At 35.3% G+C, this 15,789-nt stretch overlaps 1 protein-coding gene across 1 annotated transcript; it reads right to left on the reverse strand.

Annotated features, from left to right (window-relative positions):
- Positions 1 to 13,844: 13,844 nt before the first annotated feature.
- LOC145006974 (uncharacterized) lies at positions 13,845 to 15,201 on the reverse strand. Its single transcript, XM_078965984.1, has 3 exons — positions 14,462 to 15,201; positions 14,356 to 14,395; positions 13,845 to 14,264 (listed from the first exon to the last, which is right to left on the reverse strand). The coding sequence occupies exons 1-3, from the start codon at positions 15,199 to 15,201 to the stop codon at positions 13,845 to 13,847; spliced, it is 1,200 nt and encodes a 399-aa protein (XP_078822110.1).
- Positions 15,202 to 15,789: the final 588 nt, after the last annotated feature.

Raw genomic sequence — 15,789 nt, forward strand, 5'->3', positions numbered from 1 at the left:
TGATGACGATGATGGTGGTGGTGGTGATGTTAGTGACAATGGTGATGATGATAATGATGTTGGTGATGATGGTGATGGTGATGATGGTGATGATGATAATGATGATGGTGGTGGTGATGATGATGATAGTGGTGTGGTGGTGATGATGATGATGATAATGATGGTGATATTGGTGATGGTGATGGTGATGGTGATGACAGTGATGATGGTGGTGGTGGTTGTGGTTGTGATGGTGATGATGATGATGATGATGATGGTGGTGGTGATGATGATGATGATGGTGATGGTGATGATGATGATGATGGTGGTGATGATGATTATGATGATGATGGTGATGGTGGTGGTGATGATGATGATGGTGATGGTGATGGTGGTGGTGATGGTGATGGTGATGGTGATGGTAGAGGTGATGGTGGTGGTGGTGGTGGTGGTGATGATGGTGATGGTGATGGTGATGGTGATGATAGTGATGGTGATGGTGATGGTGATGATGGTGATAACGGTGATAGTGATGGTGATGACGGTGATGATGGTTGTGGTGGTGGTGATGATGATGATGATGGTGGTGGTGGTGGTGATGGTGGTGATGATGGTGATGGTGGTGATGACGATTATGATGATGATGGTGGTAGTGGTGATGATGATGATGATGATAATGGTGATGGTGATGATGATGATGATGGTGGTGGTGGTGATGATGGTGATGGTGGTGATGATGATTATGATGATGATGGTGGTGGTGGTGATGATGATGATGATGGTGATGGTGATGATGATTATGATGATGATGGTGGTGATGGTGGTGATGGTGATGGTGATGGTGGTGGTGGTGATGGTAGTGGCGGTTGTGGTGGTGGTGGTGATGGTGGTGGTGGTGATGATGATGGTGATGGTGATGGTGATGTTAATGTTGATATTGATGTTGATGGTAATGGTGATGGCGATGGCGATGGTGATGGTAGAGGTGATGGTGGTGGTGGTGGTGATGGTGATGGTGGTGGTGGTGGTGATGATGATGGTGATGGTGATGATGGTGATAGTGATGGTGATAACGGTGATAGTGATGGTGATGACGGTGATGATGGTGGTAGTGGTTGTGGTGCTGATGGTGATGATGATGATGATGATGATGATGATGATGGTTGTGGTGATGGTGGTGATGATGATGGTGATGATGATGATGATGATAATGATGATGATGTTGTTGTTGTTGATGATGATGATGTATATGAGTTTGTGTGATGTATGTGAACGTATTCATAAGCATTATAGTGTTAAACCACTAAACGAGCAATGGATATCGTATGTATACACGGCTTTATAAATGATATTAATAGTTATAAATTGGTGAAAATATAGATAATCATGTATAATAGAGGTTTGAAAAAAATGGAGCGAAAAAAACGACGTTTGGTGCCCGAAAAATCAAAAATAAGAAAAATCCGTAGCAATTCCGTAGCTAATTAGCTACGGAATAGCTACGAAATTCTAACGGAAAGCATATTCCGTAGCTAATCCGTAGGTAATTACCTACGGAATATGCTTTCCGTTAGAATTCCGTAGCTAATTAGCTACGGATTTGCTACGGATTTTTCTTATTTTTGATTTTTCGGGCACCGAACGTCGTTTTTTTCGCTCCATTTTTTTTCACACCTCTATTATACACGATTATCTATATTTTCACCAATTTATAGTTATTAATATCATTTATAAAGTCGTGTGCACATACGAGAATCATTGCTCGTTTAGTGGTTTAACACTATTACTACTAGAAAAATAGCCTTTTACGACGCTCATTGAGCGTCGTAAAAGGCTCAGACGACGCGCAAATGCCCGTCAAGGAAGGCCTGTCATAAAAAGAGACGACGCGCATTTACGACGCTCATTTACGACGCGCAATTACGACACACGTTTACGACACGCAATGCGTATCAAGGAAGGCCCTGTCATAAAGGAAGACGACACGCATTCACGTGTCATAAGTTTACGACGCGCGTGTTAATAACACGCAATGCGTATCAAGAAAGCCCCTGTCAAGAAAGGCCATGTCATAAATGAAGATGACACAGATTTTTGCGTATCATAATTTTAAATGTTTAAAAAAAAAAATTATTTATAGATTTACTAATTTTCAAATCAAATTTGTATTTAATGTCTCATAATAAAAAATAAAATACCATATACAAAAAAAATAAAATTCATTGCATAAAATTTAATGTCATACAAATAATAGATGAAAGTACATTGCTATTTCTTCTGTTTATCGCTATACTATTCGATGAAATTTCAATGTGACATTAAAGTAATCTCCCCAATGTGACCTAAGAGACAATTTGATTACATACAACTTGAAAAATGTGGGCATCCGTCCTCAAAATTTTCTATCTTTGCAAAAATCTTATTACGCACTCCCCATGTGCTAATAACCTACAATTTTCCAAAAAAACTTACAACTTAAATGAGTATATGATAAGAAACATCTAATGGAATCACAAAAGAGAGACTTCACCTCCTTATCTTTATCAGTGATAAGAAACATCTCCTGATGGCTGTTTCATAATCTATGATTTTAGAATCGAAATCCTTAGTTTTTTTATAAAGGTCTTCTATAAGGGAAATATAGGTCTCCAACTACTTAGCTTCTGTGAATCCATCATTCGGATGGATCTCACCCTCACTTTCTTGATTCTTGAATTCCCCTTTTGCCCTTGCTGCAGCTTCAAGTTCTTCAGCTATTCTCAGTTTTGATAAAGGGCGACTAGCAGCTAATTACCTAAAGCTGTCAAAAGTAAAAAAAAAAAAAAAAAAAAAAAAAGTAGAATGAAAAGATGCGGCTTGACTAATTAAAGAAAGATTGTGTTGCAAAAACATATATCAATCATCACCTGTTGAAATATCGATCCAACTGCTGATTAGGAATCTCCAATATTCGTGTGTGAATCATGGCAAGATTCGACCATTTCTATAGTTGATACTCATATTCAATGTATTTACCCAACAAAGAAAATGAAAGATAATCAGTTCCAACATAAGCTAGACCCTGTTCAAATAGGCTGAAAAGAACATCATAAATAAAATATTTAGTTATATTAACCATATATGCCCCTTGTAATAAGTAGATTAGATCTAGAACCCACAACTTTACTAGAAAATCTCTACTCTGAGTTAGTTCCATTGTTAAAACATAAAAACAGTTTTACTATTATAATAAAAACTTACTAGAAAATCTCTACTCTAATATCAGTGTACACAAGTAAATTCCAGTAGTCCATTACAGTTCTTAGCAGGGGGACAAGAAGTGACCTCCTGGAGATCATGCTGTCTCAGAGTGGCATCCTCGCTGGCACTCCAGACAACATTCGGATTACCAGGTTCTACCTGAAACAGAAAATCCATGATGATGAGAAGATGATATTAGTAAATTTGTTAGGGGAAAACAATATATATATATATATATATATATATATATATATATATATATCTTACAGCTAATTTTTTTAACTCTCCTGCTGTGGCATTGAAAATGAGCTGATAGGTTACTAGCAGTATCTTCATGTGTGTGAGACAAATTGAATAGTCGAACCTACAGGTGTGAGTTAAGATTATCAGAAGACATGTGAATGAATGAAGCAATGAACAAAATGCAAGGAGGGTTACTTCAGTATCACCAGCTCCAGATGCTACCAACTCATCAGATGTTTCAGGAACAAACTATGTGCAAAATATATTATTCCTATGACTACTGTCAATGGAATGCAAAAGCTTGCGGCTTTCATAACTCCAAAGATTTACCTGAAACAGAATGGAACATCGCTAGTTTAAAAAAACTACATGTAAAAAAGAAGTATTATTAGCTGCATTTTGCTTGGTTTTCAGGCATCATACAGGTAGCTTATACATATGAAGAAAAAAGGTAGGAAGATGTACATGAGCATCATCAGATCCAAATATCAATAGTGAGCCTTTTGAATTCCAAGCGATAGTATTTACACATCCTTGATGCGCCTGAAAATCAACACATATCAACTCTTTATCAAATTTTGGTAAACAGAGACAAGTAGATGTATATCTAGAGTCTGCAACATAAAAAGGTTAGGGCGTATAGGTTTCTATCTCAATTTTTCTCATAGTGATCAAAATACTTTTCATTTCTCTTCCTTTCTCCTGGATGGAGCAATACATACAGAAGGTAATTGACACTAACGTGCTGATCAAAGTTATGATTCCAATAGAAAAACATCCCTTGCATGATATATCAAGATTTAAGCACATAGTACACACCTCCAGTTCTCTTTCCAAATAAAGCCTTCTAATGAATGATGAATGCATCTGTAGACTGTGATTTATATCCTGTAATATCACAAGATAGAATATCAGAATCTACAAAAAAATGTTGCCAAGTAAATACAGAACCACAATATACACATGACAACATTAATAAAACAAGGAATAACATGAAGATATCCGATTGATGATCAAATAAACAGCTAGCAATATGAAAAATATGTAAGAATAAGATATATTTACCTATATGCATATATAAGCGAGTAAATGGAGTACAGGTATAAGATTACTTCAACATTGTTGGTTAAAGTATTTGGTTTCATATAATGAACATTGAGATTGAAACTAACATTAAAGATTCTATCAATCAAAAAATTTGGTTCTATAGAATCATTTTAAAAGAATGGGCATCAGAGCCAACTGGATCTCTTCTGGCTCAATCAAGGTTAAGGAAGAAGAATATCATTATCTTAACATATGCCTTTGTGCAAGAGACTGAAAAGATTTAATCTCAAATGAGAAATGTGCCACCAGTTTTATTCCCCAAGTAATTTCTAGAATTTGCAATTCCCATAGTTTGATGAAAATGAGGGCTAGTCTCTAAAACTGATATTGTAAACCTAAATGTATATATGCAATGTTCCAAACATTATTACCATATATTGCATACATAATCCATTTGGGCAAACTAGATTTGTAGATGTAAAAAAAAATGCTTACCCTAAAATTGATAAAAAGGTGTGCAACTCAGGGGCCAAAATTGTATTTTACTCTAAAAAGTCATTGAAAAAGTTAAAACAAGGGCAAAACGGTAATTTTAACAAGCTTAGCTCATTAATTTATTTAGCTGATTTCAGAAACGCATGCTAAATTCGTAGCCTGAAGGGGCCTTTTCTTGAAGGTCTAAAAGATTCATTCGGAAGAGCAGCTTCAAGAAAAGATTGTCACGATCACATTCTTCTTCACACTCACACCTGTCATAAAAAAAATAAAAAAATTATAAATAGAATTTAATTATGTTTCATTTTCTACCATTGACAGCTTCCTAACATGTAAATGGAGACAAGACTCAAACAGAGATAGGAGGCTTCATGGTACACCCTTTACCATTCCTTATGTTAGTTATGCTTAAATGCAAATAAATAAATAAATAAATAAATCCTGGATCTGCTACTTTATGAGAGAATTCATTCCCCAATGTTGCATCATTTAAATGTTCAGATCTAAGAATCTTGACAGCAACATACTTACCAAGGTACTCTCCATGGAATCTTTCAACAAACAAAATAACTGATATTAAGATACTTGTAAGAATTAGGAATTCGCCCCCTGTAGAAAAGAAGGTATAAAGAAGGTATACCTGTTAATCATGCTTCCTGGCTGAACAAGAAGGAGCGTTCTCTCTTCTACCATCTTTAAAATTGTTTAAGTCAAATTCGCCCCTTGTAGAAAAGAAGGTATAAAGAACATTAATAGTGTTGGATTTCCTCTTTGTAATGCTTCTCTACAGTATAACAAACAATATCTAACAAACTTAGTAAACATTAGACTTTAAATCCTTTTTATGTAGACAAGTAAATGTACCTGCCAATCATGCTTCCTGGCTGAACAAAGCTAGATGCATCAACAACATGTACCTGTCAATCATGTCTGCACATTACAGAGAACCAAGATCAGTTCACCAATGATACAAAAGTTAACTACCACAAGGGTAATATGGTCAGTTAGTTGAAGTGTTTGAAAGTGAATCAAAATGCACTTTTGGTTGTAATTTTTCTCTTAGGCATTTCATCAAACAGTTGGCACGCCCTAATTTGAGAAAAATTGAAATAGAAGAGATAAATGGAGAAATTACCGACTTGTTCAATGGAAATTGGAATGAAAATAAACCCAGTTGATAAAATTGAATTTTGATTTTTTTTTTATTTAGTGTAATGAAAATAAACCCAGTAGATAAAATTTAATTTTGCATGAAAGGTAAAGGAGGACCTGAGAACTTGAGGTGTAATTTTAGAGGTATAAGACAAGGACCATGGGGTAAATGGGTAGCTGAGATTCGAGAACCCAATAGAGGTAGTTGATTATGGCTTGGAACTTTCGGGTCAGCAGTTGAAGTTGCCCTAACTTATGATGAAGCTGCCCGAGTCATGTATGGTCCTTGTGCTCGTCTCAATCTGCCAAACTGTCGAACCATATTATTCTGAATCAATGGTGGTTCCTAATGGTGCTTCAAGTTGTGACTCCACTACAACGTGCAGCCATTCTGAAGACTCCAAAAATGGTCAGGTAGTCAAATGGTCAAAGATAATTGTGAATTGAATAGCAACGAATCAGGTAATCCGCCATTGATGACGACTATTAAACAAGAAGTTGAAGATGATCAGGAAGATGACGACTGGTAATAGCAAGCCCTAATTTGAGAAAAACTAAAATAGAAGAGATAAATGGAGAAATTACCGACTTGCTCAACGGAAATTGGAATGAAATAAACCCTTAGTTTACAAAATTAACCACAAAACTTCTTTTGATCTTCCATCTTGTGAGAAAGGAGAATTCGAACCTTTGTTTGTGGTGGTGTTGGTGGTCCGATGTAGATGGGGTGTTGGGGGCGGCAAGGATTGTATTTTTTCAGAAAGCATGTGAGAATGTCTTTGCGGTGGTGTTGGCGGTCTGAATCTTGAAGAGTTAATACTTGGGTAGCCTTCCATATCACGGTTCCTTGTTTCATCGATGCCTATACATCCGAACAGAACACACTACAAATATGGTGGTGTGAGTGATGGCTAGGGTTCTTGAGAGAGAACAAAATATTTTTTGAGAAAGCGTGTGAGAATATCTTTGAAGATATTGTGGAGAAAAGAATACAGAAAGAAGCAGGTCGAAGGAATAACGCAAGAACACTATTGGTGAGTATTCTCAAGAGTATCAGAGATGAAGCATGTGAAATCACAGCAGAGATGAAGTAGATGAATGGAAATCAGAAGCATTTTTTCTTGATTGATATGATGAAGTCGAGAGATGGAGATGAAATTGTAACCATGGATCTGTGATTGAGAAGTTGCACAACATTGAGAGGAGAATGGAAGATGCATCAAAACACTTAGGGCAAAGAGGGTAGCGGGCTTTTCTAATTTTTTGGCTTTTCTTTTCCCGCTTGTAGCTAAGGAACGCGCGTTCATAAAATTATAAAGCGACACCTACAGAGAACGCGCATTTAAGATACAACGCCCTCCGTGTTTTTAATTTTTTTTCTTAGGGCACTAATTTAAGGGCGCGCAATAATGCGTGACCTAAATCCTTAAATTTTCTGAAGAGATGACACGTCTTTAATGTCACTCTCGGTTGCGTAACATAAATTAATGAGTGTCGTGGTTTGCGCATCGTAAAAGGCTGTTTTTCTAGTAGTGTATAATGCTTATGAATACGTTCACATACATCTCACAAACACGTATACATACACATATACACGTACACATATACCACAACTCATTCATGTATATAAATATATATATATATATATATATATATATATATATACAAACATAATCCATCAGAAGTTGGTGAAAAGTATAGGCATTACAATGTTAAACTGTGAAACGAGTACTTGATCCCGAAAGGGCACACGACTTTATGAACGATATTAATAGCTATAGGTTGGTGAAAATATAGATAATCATTTATAGTAGAGGTGTGAAAAAAACGAAGCAAAAAAAACGACGTTTGGTGCCCGAAAAATCAAAAATAAGAAAAATTTGTAGCTAATCCGTAGCTACTTAGCTACGGATTAGCTACGGAATTCTAACGGAAAGCATACTCCGTAGCTAATCCATAGGTAAATAGTATCTGTAGGTATCCCGTAGCCATTCCGTAGCTAATTAGCTACAGAATAGCTACGGATTAACATATGTAGCTATTTCGTAGCTATTCCGTAGCTAATTAGCTACGGAATAGCTACAGACTGACGTCCGTAGCTATTCCGTTACTAAATTAGGGCATCCCATTCGGTAGCTAATCCTTAGCAATTCCGTAGCTATTTTCTGTAGGAAAACCCCATGTTTTCTAGTAGTGATATAAAGGAAATGAATCTTGAGGGGTTGGCAAAATCAGTCCACAACTTTCTATATTTTCAATACTTTAGATCTTTGACACTAGACTTTATCATATTGCCAATTTAGTCCCATTAAACTGTTACTATTTCTCAGTAACCTCATGGTTAAGCATTTTACTTCCTGATCCTTCCACCGTCTTCCTTTTATCTCCCACCGCTTCTTCATCTCGATCCTTCGACAGGGTTCTTTTTAGAAGCGATTGAGCATCGCCATCATTTCTATGCCCACCGCCCCTTTATCCCGATCAAGTGCTCCACCACTTTTGTTACCCAACCGGGTGTTCATCGAGTTACTGTCTACCATGGTCACTGCCTCCACCACTTACTTCCTATGTACGATCCATCTTCTCCCTTCTAATATTCGTCTACCCGTTACCGTCTCTAAATGGGTGCAGCAATAACAGGTCGGAGAGGAAAATGAAGGAGTCTCCAAGGTAGTCGGCATCTGGTTGTGTCGAAGACTGATTCCTGTCGCTGCCGACATAAAGGCTTTTGGGTATCGGCTATTTCAGGTACATATTTTCTTCAACGTCTGCTCCTATATCATTTCTTCTCCCATCGTTCCTTCCATATGCGACAGATTTCTTGAATCCATTTGTTAATGTGTTGTAAACCAGATACCCATATAAAGTCGAATAGATTTTTCAATTTAGGGTTTTCATTTTACCTTCGCTTTGCTCTTCAGATGTCTGTGGCATGCAATGACAATACGCCTTCTCCACCTTGCATCACCCCATCAAAATCGTTTCTGATCCTCACTGCCTTCAACTGCCATCCTTCAATCGTAGATGTGAATTTTTGTTTGGTTTCTTTCCGCAATCGACTGCAGATGCTTTTATTTCTAAAAACCGTAGACTTTCAGATGGTTTTTGCCTGGGATGGAAGATGTAACACGAACTGTGGATACCGACTGGTTGTATCCAATACAAGGGAAGGCTGTAAGGTTGCATGTTAATTTGATTTCGCTGTAGATTTCAGTTCCTATTACATGTTAATTTCATTTCAATTTTGTGTATGCAGTGGATTTTAATACTTATGTAGACGATTGAACCCTATCATTCCTTCCTTTACAATTTATTTTTCGGTGTGAATCAATTTACAGTTTGGAGTACTCATTAGCGAAAGGAAAGCTACGTATCGACTCTTTTTACTTGGTTACTCTCTGTAACTCTAATTTATTATTGTTTGTAAGTCACCGTACCACCACCATAAGCCAGGTGACCCGTCAAACGTGCCTGGTTGATACGTGTTCTGTTTTAGGGCTTTTCAAGAGGAACCCGGGCCTTCGACCAGTATTGTTCATCGATTTTTTATAACCTTTTTTGTTTGTTACTACTATAGTTTTGGCAAAAAGATCTCAATAAAAACAAATTTAATAAATAGTTTTTATGCTGATTGATTACACTATCTGTTCCCTTCCAGTTGATATGCTTATATGATCATTTAATCATGAATTCCAGTTTAAATATTAGGGTAAAGCTTATAATTTCTCTGACTTCATTCATTTGCTATTAATTTAAATCATTATTACAATGCTTCTTCTATTTGTTTTTCTCAGGTTCCATTATGAACCCTTGGGTTAAGTGTCTTACTCTGTTTCAACCAAGGAACCTAGGAATGGAATCACCAATTCCATGGATCAAGTGATGATGGGAGTGGAGCTTGAAGAAGTGGACTAACAACCATGACTCTTTACACCCACCCATGAATCAAATTACATACTATCTTCTGAGACATTTTTATTTTGGTAGTTTCTTTAATGATAGCTGTCTTATCTTTTTTCATTCCAGTAAATTTAAATGGAGATCTGCATTATACAAGTGATAATGGTGTTGACGATTGCAGTTGCACCTGTTGTATCTCTTGCTTCATTCGTTACTCCTAAACCTTCTTTTTTGTCGTTGGTACGCTTAATAGTTTTTTTTTAGTAAAACCTAAAATTTAGTTTTCTAATCTAATTTAACAGCAATGAATGTATTGATCTATTTCTGGTGTTTATTGGAGTTGGATTATTTATGTTTCATCAAATTAAATAAATTTTATAAATCAAAAAAAAAAAAAATTCATAAGATACATTCGAGTTTAATTTTTGGGTTGAAAATTTTGATTCGTTAATGAATTGTTGTGAGGACTACACTTGACATCGGTTGTGGGGTACGTATGTTTTTATTTTCAATTCTTTCTAAATGTTTTTTGTTTGATTTAGGATTTTTGAAAATTGTGATTTTTTCTTTTTTGGCATTGTTTTTAGGTAGCAAGTTTTGGTCCTTACCCATGGAAGAGAACCGGGTGGGTACTGGGTCCCGTTGACATTTGGTAAAAAAAAAAATTTTATTTGATTTATTAATTATTGAATTAAACTATATATATATATATATATATATATATATATATATATATATATATATATATATATATATACACAAGAAAATCAAATCATGTGACTCCTGGAAGTGGAGGTGATTAGGTGGTGTTTTTTGAACGACTTTATGATGTGGTCCCACCGAGGATAGTTAGCGGCTTGATTCCAGGTCTGTCGGTTGAGAAATACATGGAGGATGGTAAAAAAAAGTAGAATATACATGGGAATGATTATAAACAGATGAATGGAATGATTGATTCTAGAAGGTATCAGAATGTAATGTATATGAATACCGCTTTGGAAGGATTTGCAGTTGGAATTCATTCCTCCAAGTTGTGGCTTATGAATGTTGTTCCTACTTCTGCTGAGGCAAATACTCTTCGAGTTTATTTACGAGTGTGGCCTTATTGACATATATCACAATTGGATATAATATACAAATCTTTTAAAACATAAAATTTATTAATTAAAAATTGATTATTAAATTAGAAAAACATTAATTAATTAATAAAATAATATTGCAGGTATGAAGTGTTTTCCATGAATGCAAAGAAGGTATAGTAAGCACATTGTTTGTAATTAGCTGTTCCATTCGGTTGAGATTATAGACTTTGAAAAAAAAGATAACAAAATCTCATGATTTATGATCATGGGTTTTTGCATGAAAGGGTTCTTAAATGTATTAAGGTTGTGAGCATGGTTTTACTATCATTCACCCCCAACTATAATCTCTTTAACCGACTCTATTTCTCATTATATATATATATATATATATATATATATATATATATATATATATATATATATATATATATATATATATATATATATATATGTATATATATAATAGCTTGATAGTTTCATTTTTTTCTTATTAAAACATTCTATTTTAGGCTAAATACAAAAAATAGTAATGTACTTTCATTTAATTATGTATTGTAGCATTTTGCTTTTAGTCTTTCCTACTATACTTTCATTATGTTTTTTCATTAAGACATTCTTTTCCTCCAAAATACAATGTCGTGATAGGGAGAAATGCAAGTTGGATTTTACCATAATCAGATGAATAAAAGTGCATTGCTACCTCTTACATTTAACTTTTGAATTGTTGGACATAATTCAGAAAGTTTTGTTCTACTTTATTACATGCTTACCAGGGACAAATTAGAAACTACAATAATATAAAGTCCAAAAAACAAAACTACGTTGTAATTTCTTGCATATAGCCTAATCATGGTCTAAATGCAATAAAACAGTTTTTTTCCTTTTCTTTATGTATGACTTGCTGTGTGTAATATATTAGAGTTAAATGCAGTAATTAGCAATGGACTTTCATTTTCCTTTTTTTGCAACATATTATTTTCATTTCTTATTTTCTAGGGTTTGCATTGTATTTTTCAAGGCAGAGAATGAGAATCAGATGATAACAATGCACCCTCTGTTCTATCCAACGTCTCCACCACCACGATCTGCAATTCGATGTCTCCACCACTTCATCAACTTCTCTCGTTGGGATAGCACCAATCAATAGACCCGTAAGTTGTTGATTTTCCATATTTTCAGGTTTATGTTTTTAATTGGTGAATAAAATTACAAGTTTTAGTTTTGTTTCTACCGGTGATCTTCTATAATAAATGACAAACCCTACATCTTTTACATTTCGACTGTTGTTCAGATTAACTTTTATGAATTTGTACATACATATGTCAACCTACATCTTTCAATTGACCCACCTATGTTTTATGAATTTGTACATACATATTGCTACACATCTCCGTTTTCAAGATTTAATTCCCCTAAAAAAGCTTCAAATTCGACTTAACCAGATTTGGTTGACAAATTATTTATTTATTTATTTATTTATTTATTTCATTTGCGTTTTGTAAATATTCAGTTCAGTTGGGTTATTTGATTTCTTCTGTAATTTGTTATTGTTTGCTCATCAGGAGACCCTATGTTTATTTGTTTTTTTGTTTGATTTCCTTGTTGCAGGTAGTTTGTTTTGAAAACAGTGTTGCCTATGATTTGAGAAGAGGAACATGGGAAGTATGTACATCTGATCTTTGTGATATTTCTTTGTAATTTGAAGTTCAATTCTACTTTTCGTTAGCTAGAAATCATCTCTGTTTGTGGTTGCCTGTTAATTTCATTATTTTGTATGTGTACAAATTACAAAATACCTGTTACCAAGTTAAAACCAAGAATGTCATATAACAAAATAATTTTTTCCTGTTAATTTCATTATTTTGTATGCGTACAAAATACAAAATACCCGGTACCATGTTGAAACCAAGAATGTCATACATCAAAATAATTTTACTATTAGGACTTTTGCTTCTGTTAGTGTACCACCAGTAATTATGGGAATTGGACCTTTTGGCGATTCCAGCTACAGCCAAGGCTGCCGTTCTACAATTTGAGGACATTGATCATTTTGAGATCAATGAGGTAATAATAGTTTTCATTTTTCTTCTTTTCTTTAAAATATTTGTGGACAAATAATTGTTATATATGTATTTTGTTCAATCACAGTTCAACACCACAGGTCCAAGTGATGCTTCAACATCACTCCCTAAAGAAGGTGGTTGTACTACAATTGACTTAATTACCCCTAAACAAATGGCCAGTGAAGGTGTGTTAACTTTTTTGCCCTTGTGATGATGGCTGCCTTGGTGGTTTTCTGATATGTTTACGGTTTCTCATCTTCTCTTCATTCAACAGACGAGATCTACACTTTTTTGTGTGGAATGAATCTTACAAGTGGAGAATTCAGTATCGTATGAACTTTAGCGTTGGAGAAATTGATAGTTGCATGGGATGTCGGTCTCAGTGTTATCGATGGCGATAGCGAGGTCATAGCGACAACTTACCTATAAGCTATGTAGCGATAGCGATGAAATAGCGACGGCTATTTCATTTTTAGAGAATACCTTTTAAAAAATTTATACTACTTTTACCTTTACCTAATTAGTAGTTATAACTAATAAATAAGCTAAAAACCCCAAGACTATAACTCAAATAAGTTCTAAAACATGCATACCACCAAAAAAAAAGAAAAATAAGTGTTAATCTTAGACTCTAAAGTACGATTCACAAATCATCCAACTCATCGTATACGGGCTCATCATCAACTTCTTCTTCCACAACTTCTTTATAAGCTTCAACATCATTTTCCTCTTCATCTTCGTCTATTAACTGTTGTCCTCTAGATCGCGAGCTAGACTCAACACCCTCTTTCCTCCTACTCGTTCTTCTTGTAGCATAAGGCTCCTCATCCACCCCCATAGCCTCCGCAACTACACCCGACGTCAAGTTATCACCTTCAAACACAAAAGCATCTTCTTCCCCCTCCAACCAATCATTCGGATCTTGAACGGTAGAGTCGTCTAAGATGATCGGGTCAATCGTATCACGCATATCATACCTCCTTCTTAAAGCCCGATTATATTTTATGTAAACTAAATCATTTAGTTTTTGCCATTCAAGTCGGTTTCTTTTTTTGGAATGGAGCTACAAAAATAAAAAATAAACATTAGTAAGTATTATTAAAAGAAATATATTTATATATTTCTAATTATTTTAAAAATAATGAGCTACTTACTTGTTCAAATACGCTCCAGTTACGTTCACACCCCGATGAACTACACGTAAGACTTAACACCTTAATGGCAAACTTTTTAAGTGTCGGTACCGACGATCCATATTACATCCACCACTCCGCTGGTGAAAGCATTGGTCTCATTTTTTTAGCCATCGGAATCCCAAAAAGTCCTTGGGCACCTCTATATGTAGGGAGCTCGGTGTGAATCTTCAACTCCTCCTCTTCCGACAATGACAACTTATGTATGCATGCCATCAACCCCTTAATCACCTCACTGTCATCTTCCACGTTCGGGTTATTGTAATATAATCCCGGATTCAAATAGTGGCCGGCCGCATGCAAATCTTGGTGTAGTTGACAATTCCACCTTTTGTCAATTATTTCAAAATTTTGTTTATACTTGTCTTTTTTGTTGTTGAAAGACGATGCAATCCTTTCTTTTGCTCTATCCATGGCTTCATAAATGTATCCCATTGGAGGCTTTTTTTCACTATCTACCAATCGAAGCACCGTTAATAAAGGCGCACCAACTTTGACCGCAATATCTATATTGGTCCAAAAATTAGGAGAAAATATAGTGTTTGCCGTTTGAGCTCCTCCCCCTCCCGCTTCGCCCGGGAACTTGCTTTTGTTCCATGCTTCAGATGTGAACATCTTCTTCAAATTTTTCTTGTGATTTCTAAAACAATTCAAAGTTATGAAGGCGGTAGCAAACCGGGTCTTTGCGGGCCTAACCATATCTCTTTGGCCCGTGAATTCTCTCATCATATTCAAAAGTAAGGTGCGGTTGTAGATGTAACTTTTGACTGCAATTGCTTTATCGAGTGTCTTTTTAAGATGGGGCATTTTAAAGATGTCCTCAAGCATCAAATCGATGCAATGCGCCGCACACGGAGTCCAATATATATGTGGATATTTTTCCTCCACAAGTCGATCGGCTAAAACATTGTTGCTAGCACTATCGGTTACAATTTGAACCACATCTTCCGGGCCCGTTTTTTATATGAAGTGATGAAATAATTTGAATAAGTATTCACCTGTTAATTAGAAACATGAAAAAACAGCATTAAAAACAATAAAAGCAGCATATAAAACAGAAAAAAAAAACAGGAATAAAAAAGGAAAAAAATAGTATATAAAACAGAAAAAAAAAACAGCATAAAAAAAGGAACAAAAAAAATTGCATACCTGTATGAGAACAAGCAGAAGCATCTACCGATTCTATAAACATACTTCCTCGTGGAGTATTTACTAGGAAGTTAATAAGTGATCTTCCTTTTCGGTCCCTCCAACCATCCGCCATCAAAGAGCATCCGTATGACTTCTTCTCCGCCTCATTTAATGTCAATAGTTTTTTTGTGTGCTCCATCTCCAGCTTCAACATAGGAACACGTACTTCATGATAGCTAGGGGGTTTCATACCACAACCATGTA

The sequence above is a fragment of the Lactuca saligna genome, chromosome 7 (assembly GCF_052625555.1).
Source record: "Lactuca saligna cultivar CGN05327 chromosome 7, ASM5262555v1, whole genome shotgun sequence".
NCBI classification, from domain to species: domain Eukaryota; kingdom Viridiplantae; phylum Streptophyta; class Magnoliopsida; order Asterales; family Asteraceae; genus Lactuca; species Lactuca saligna.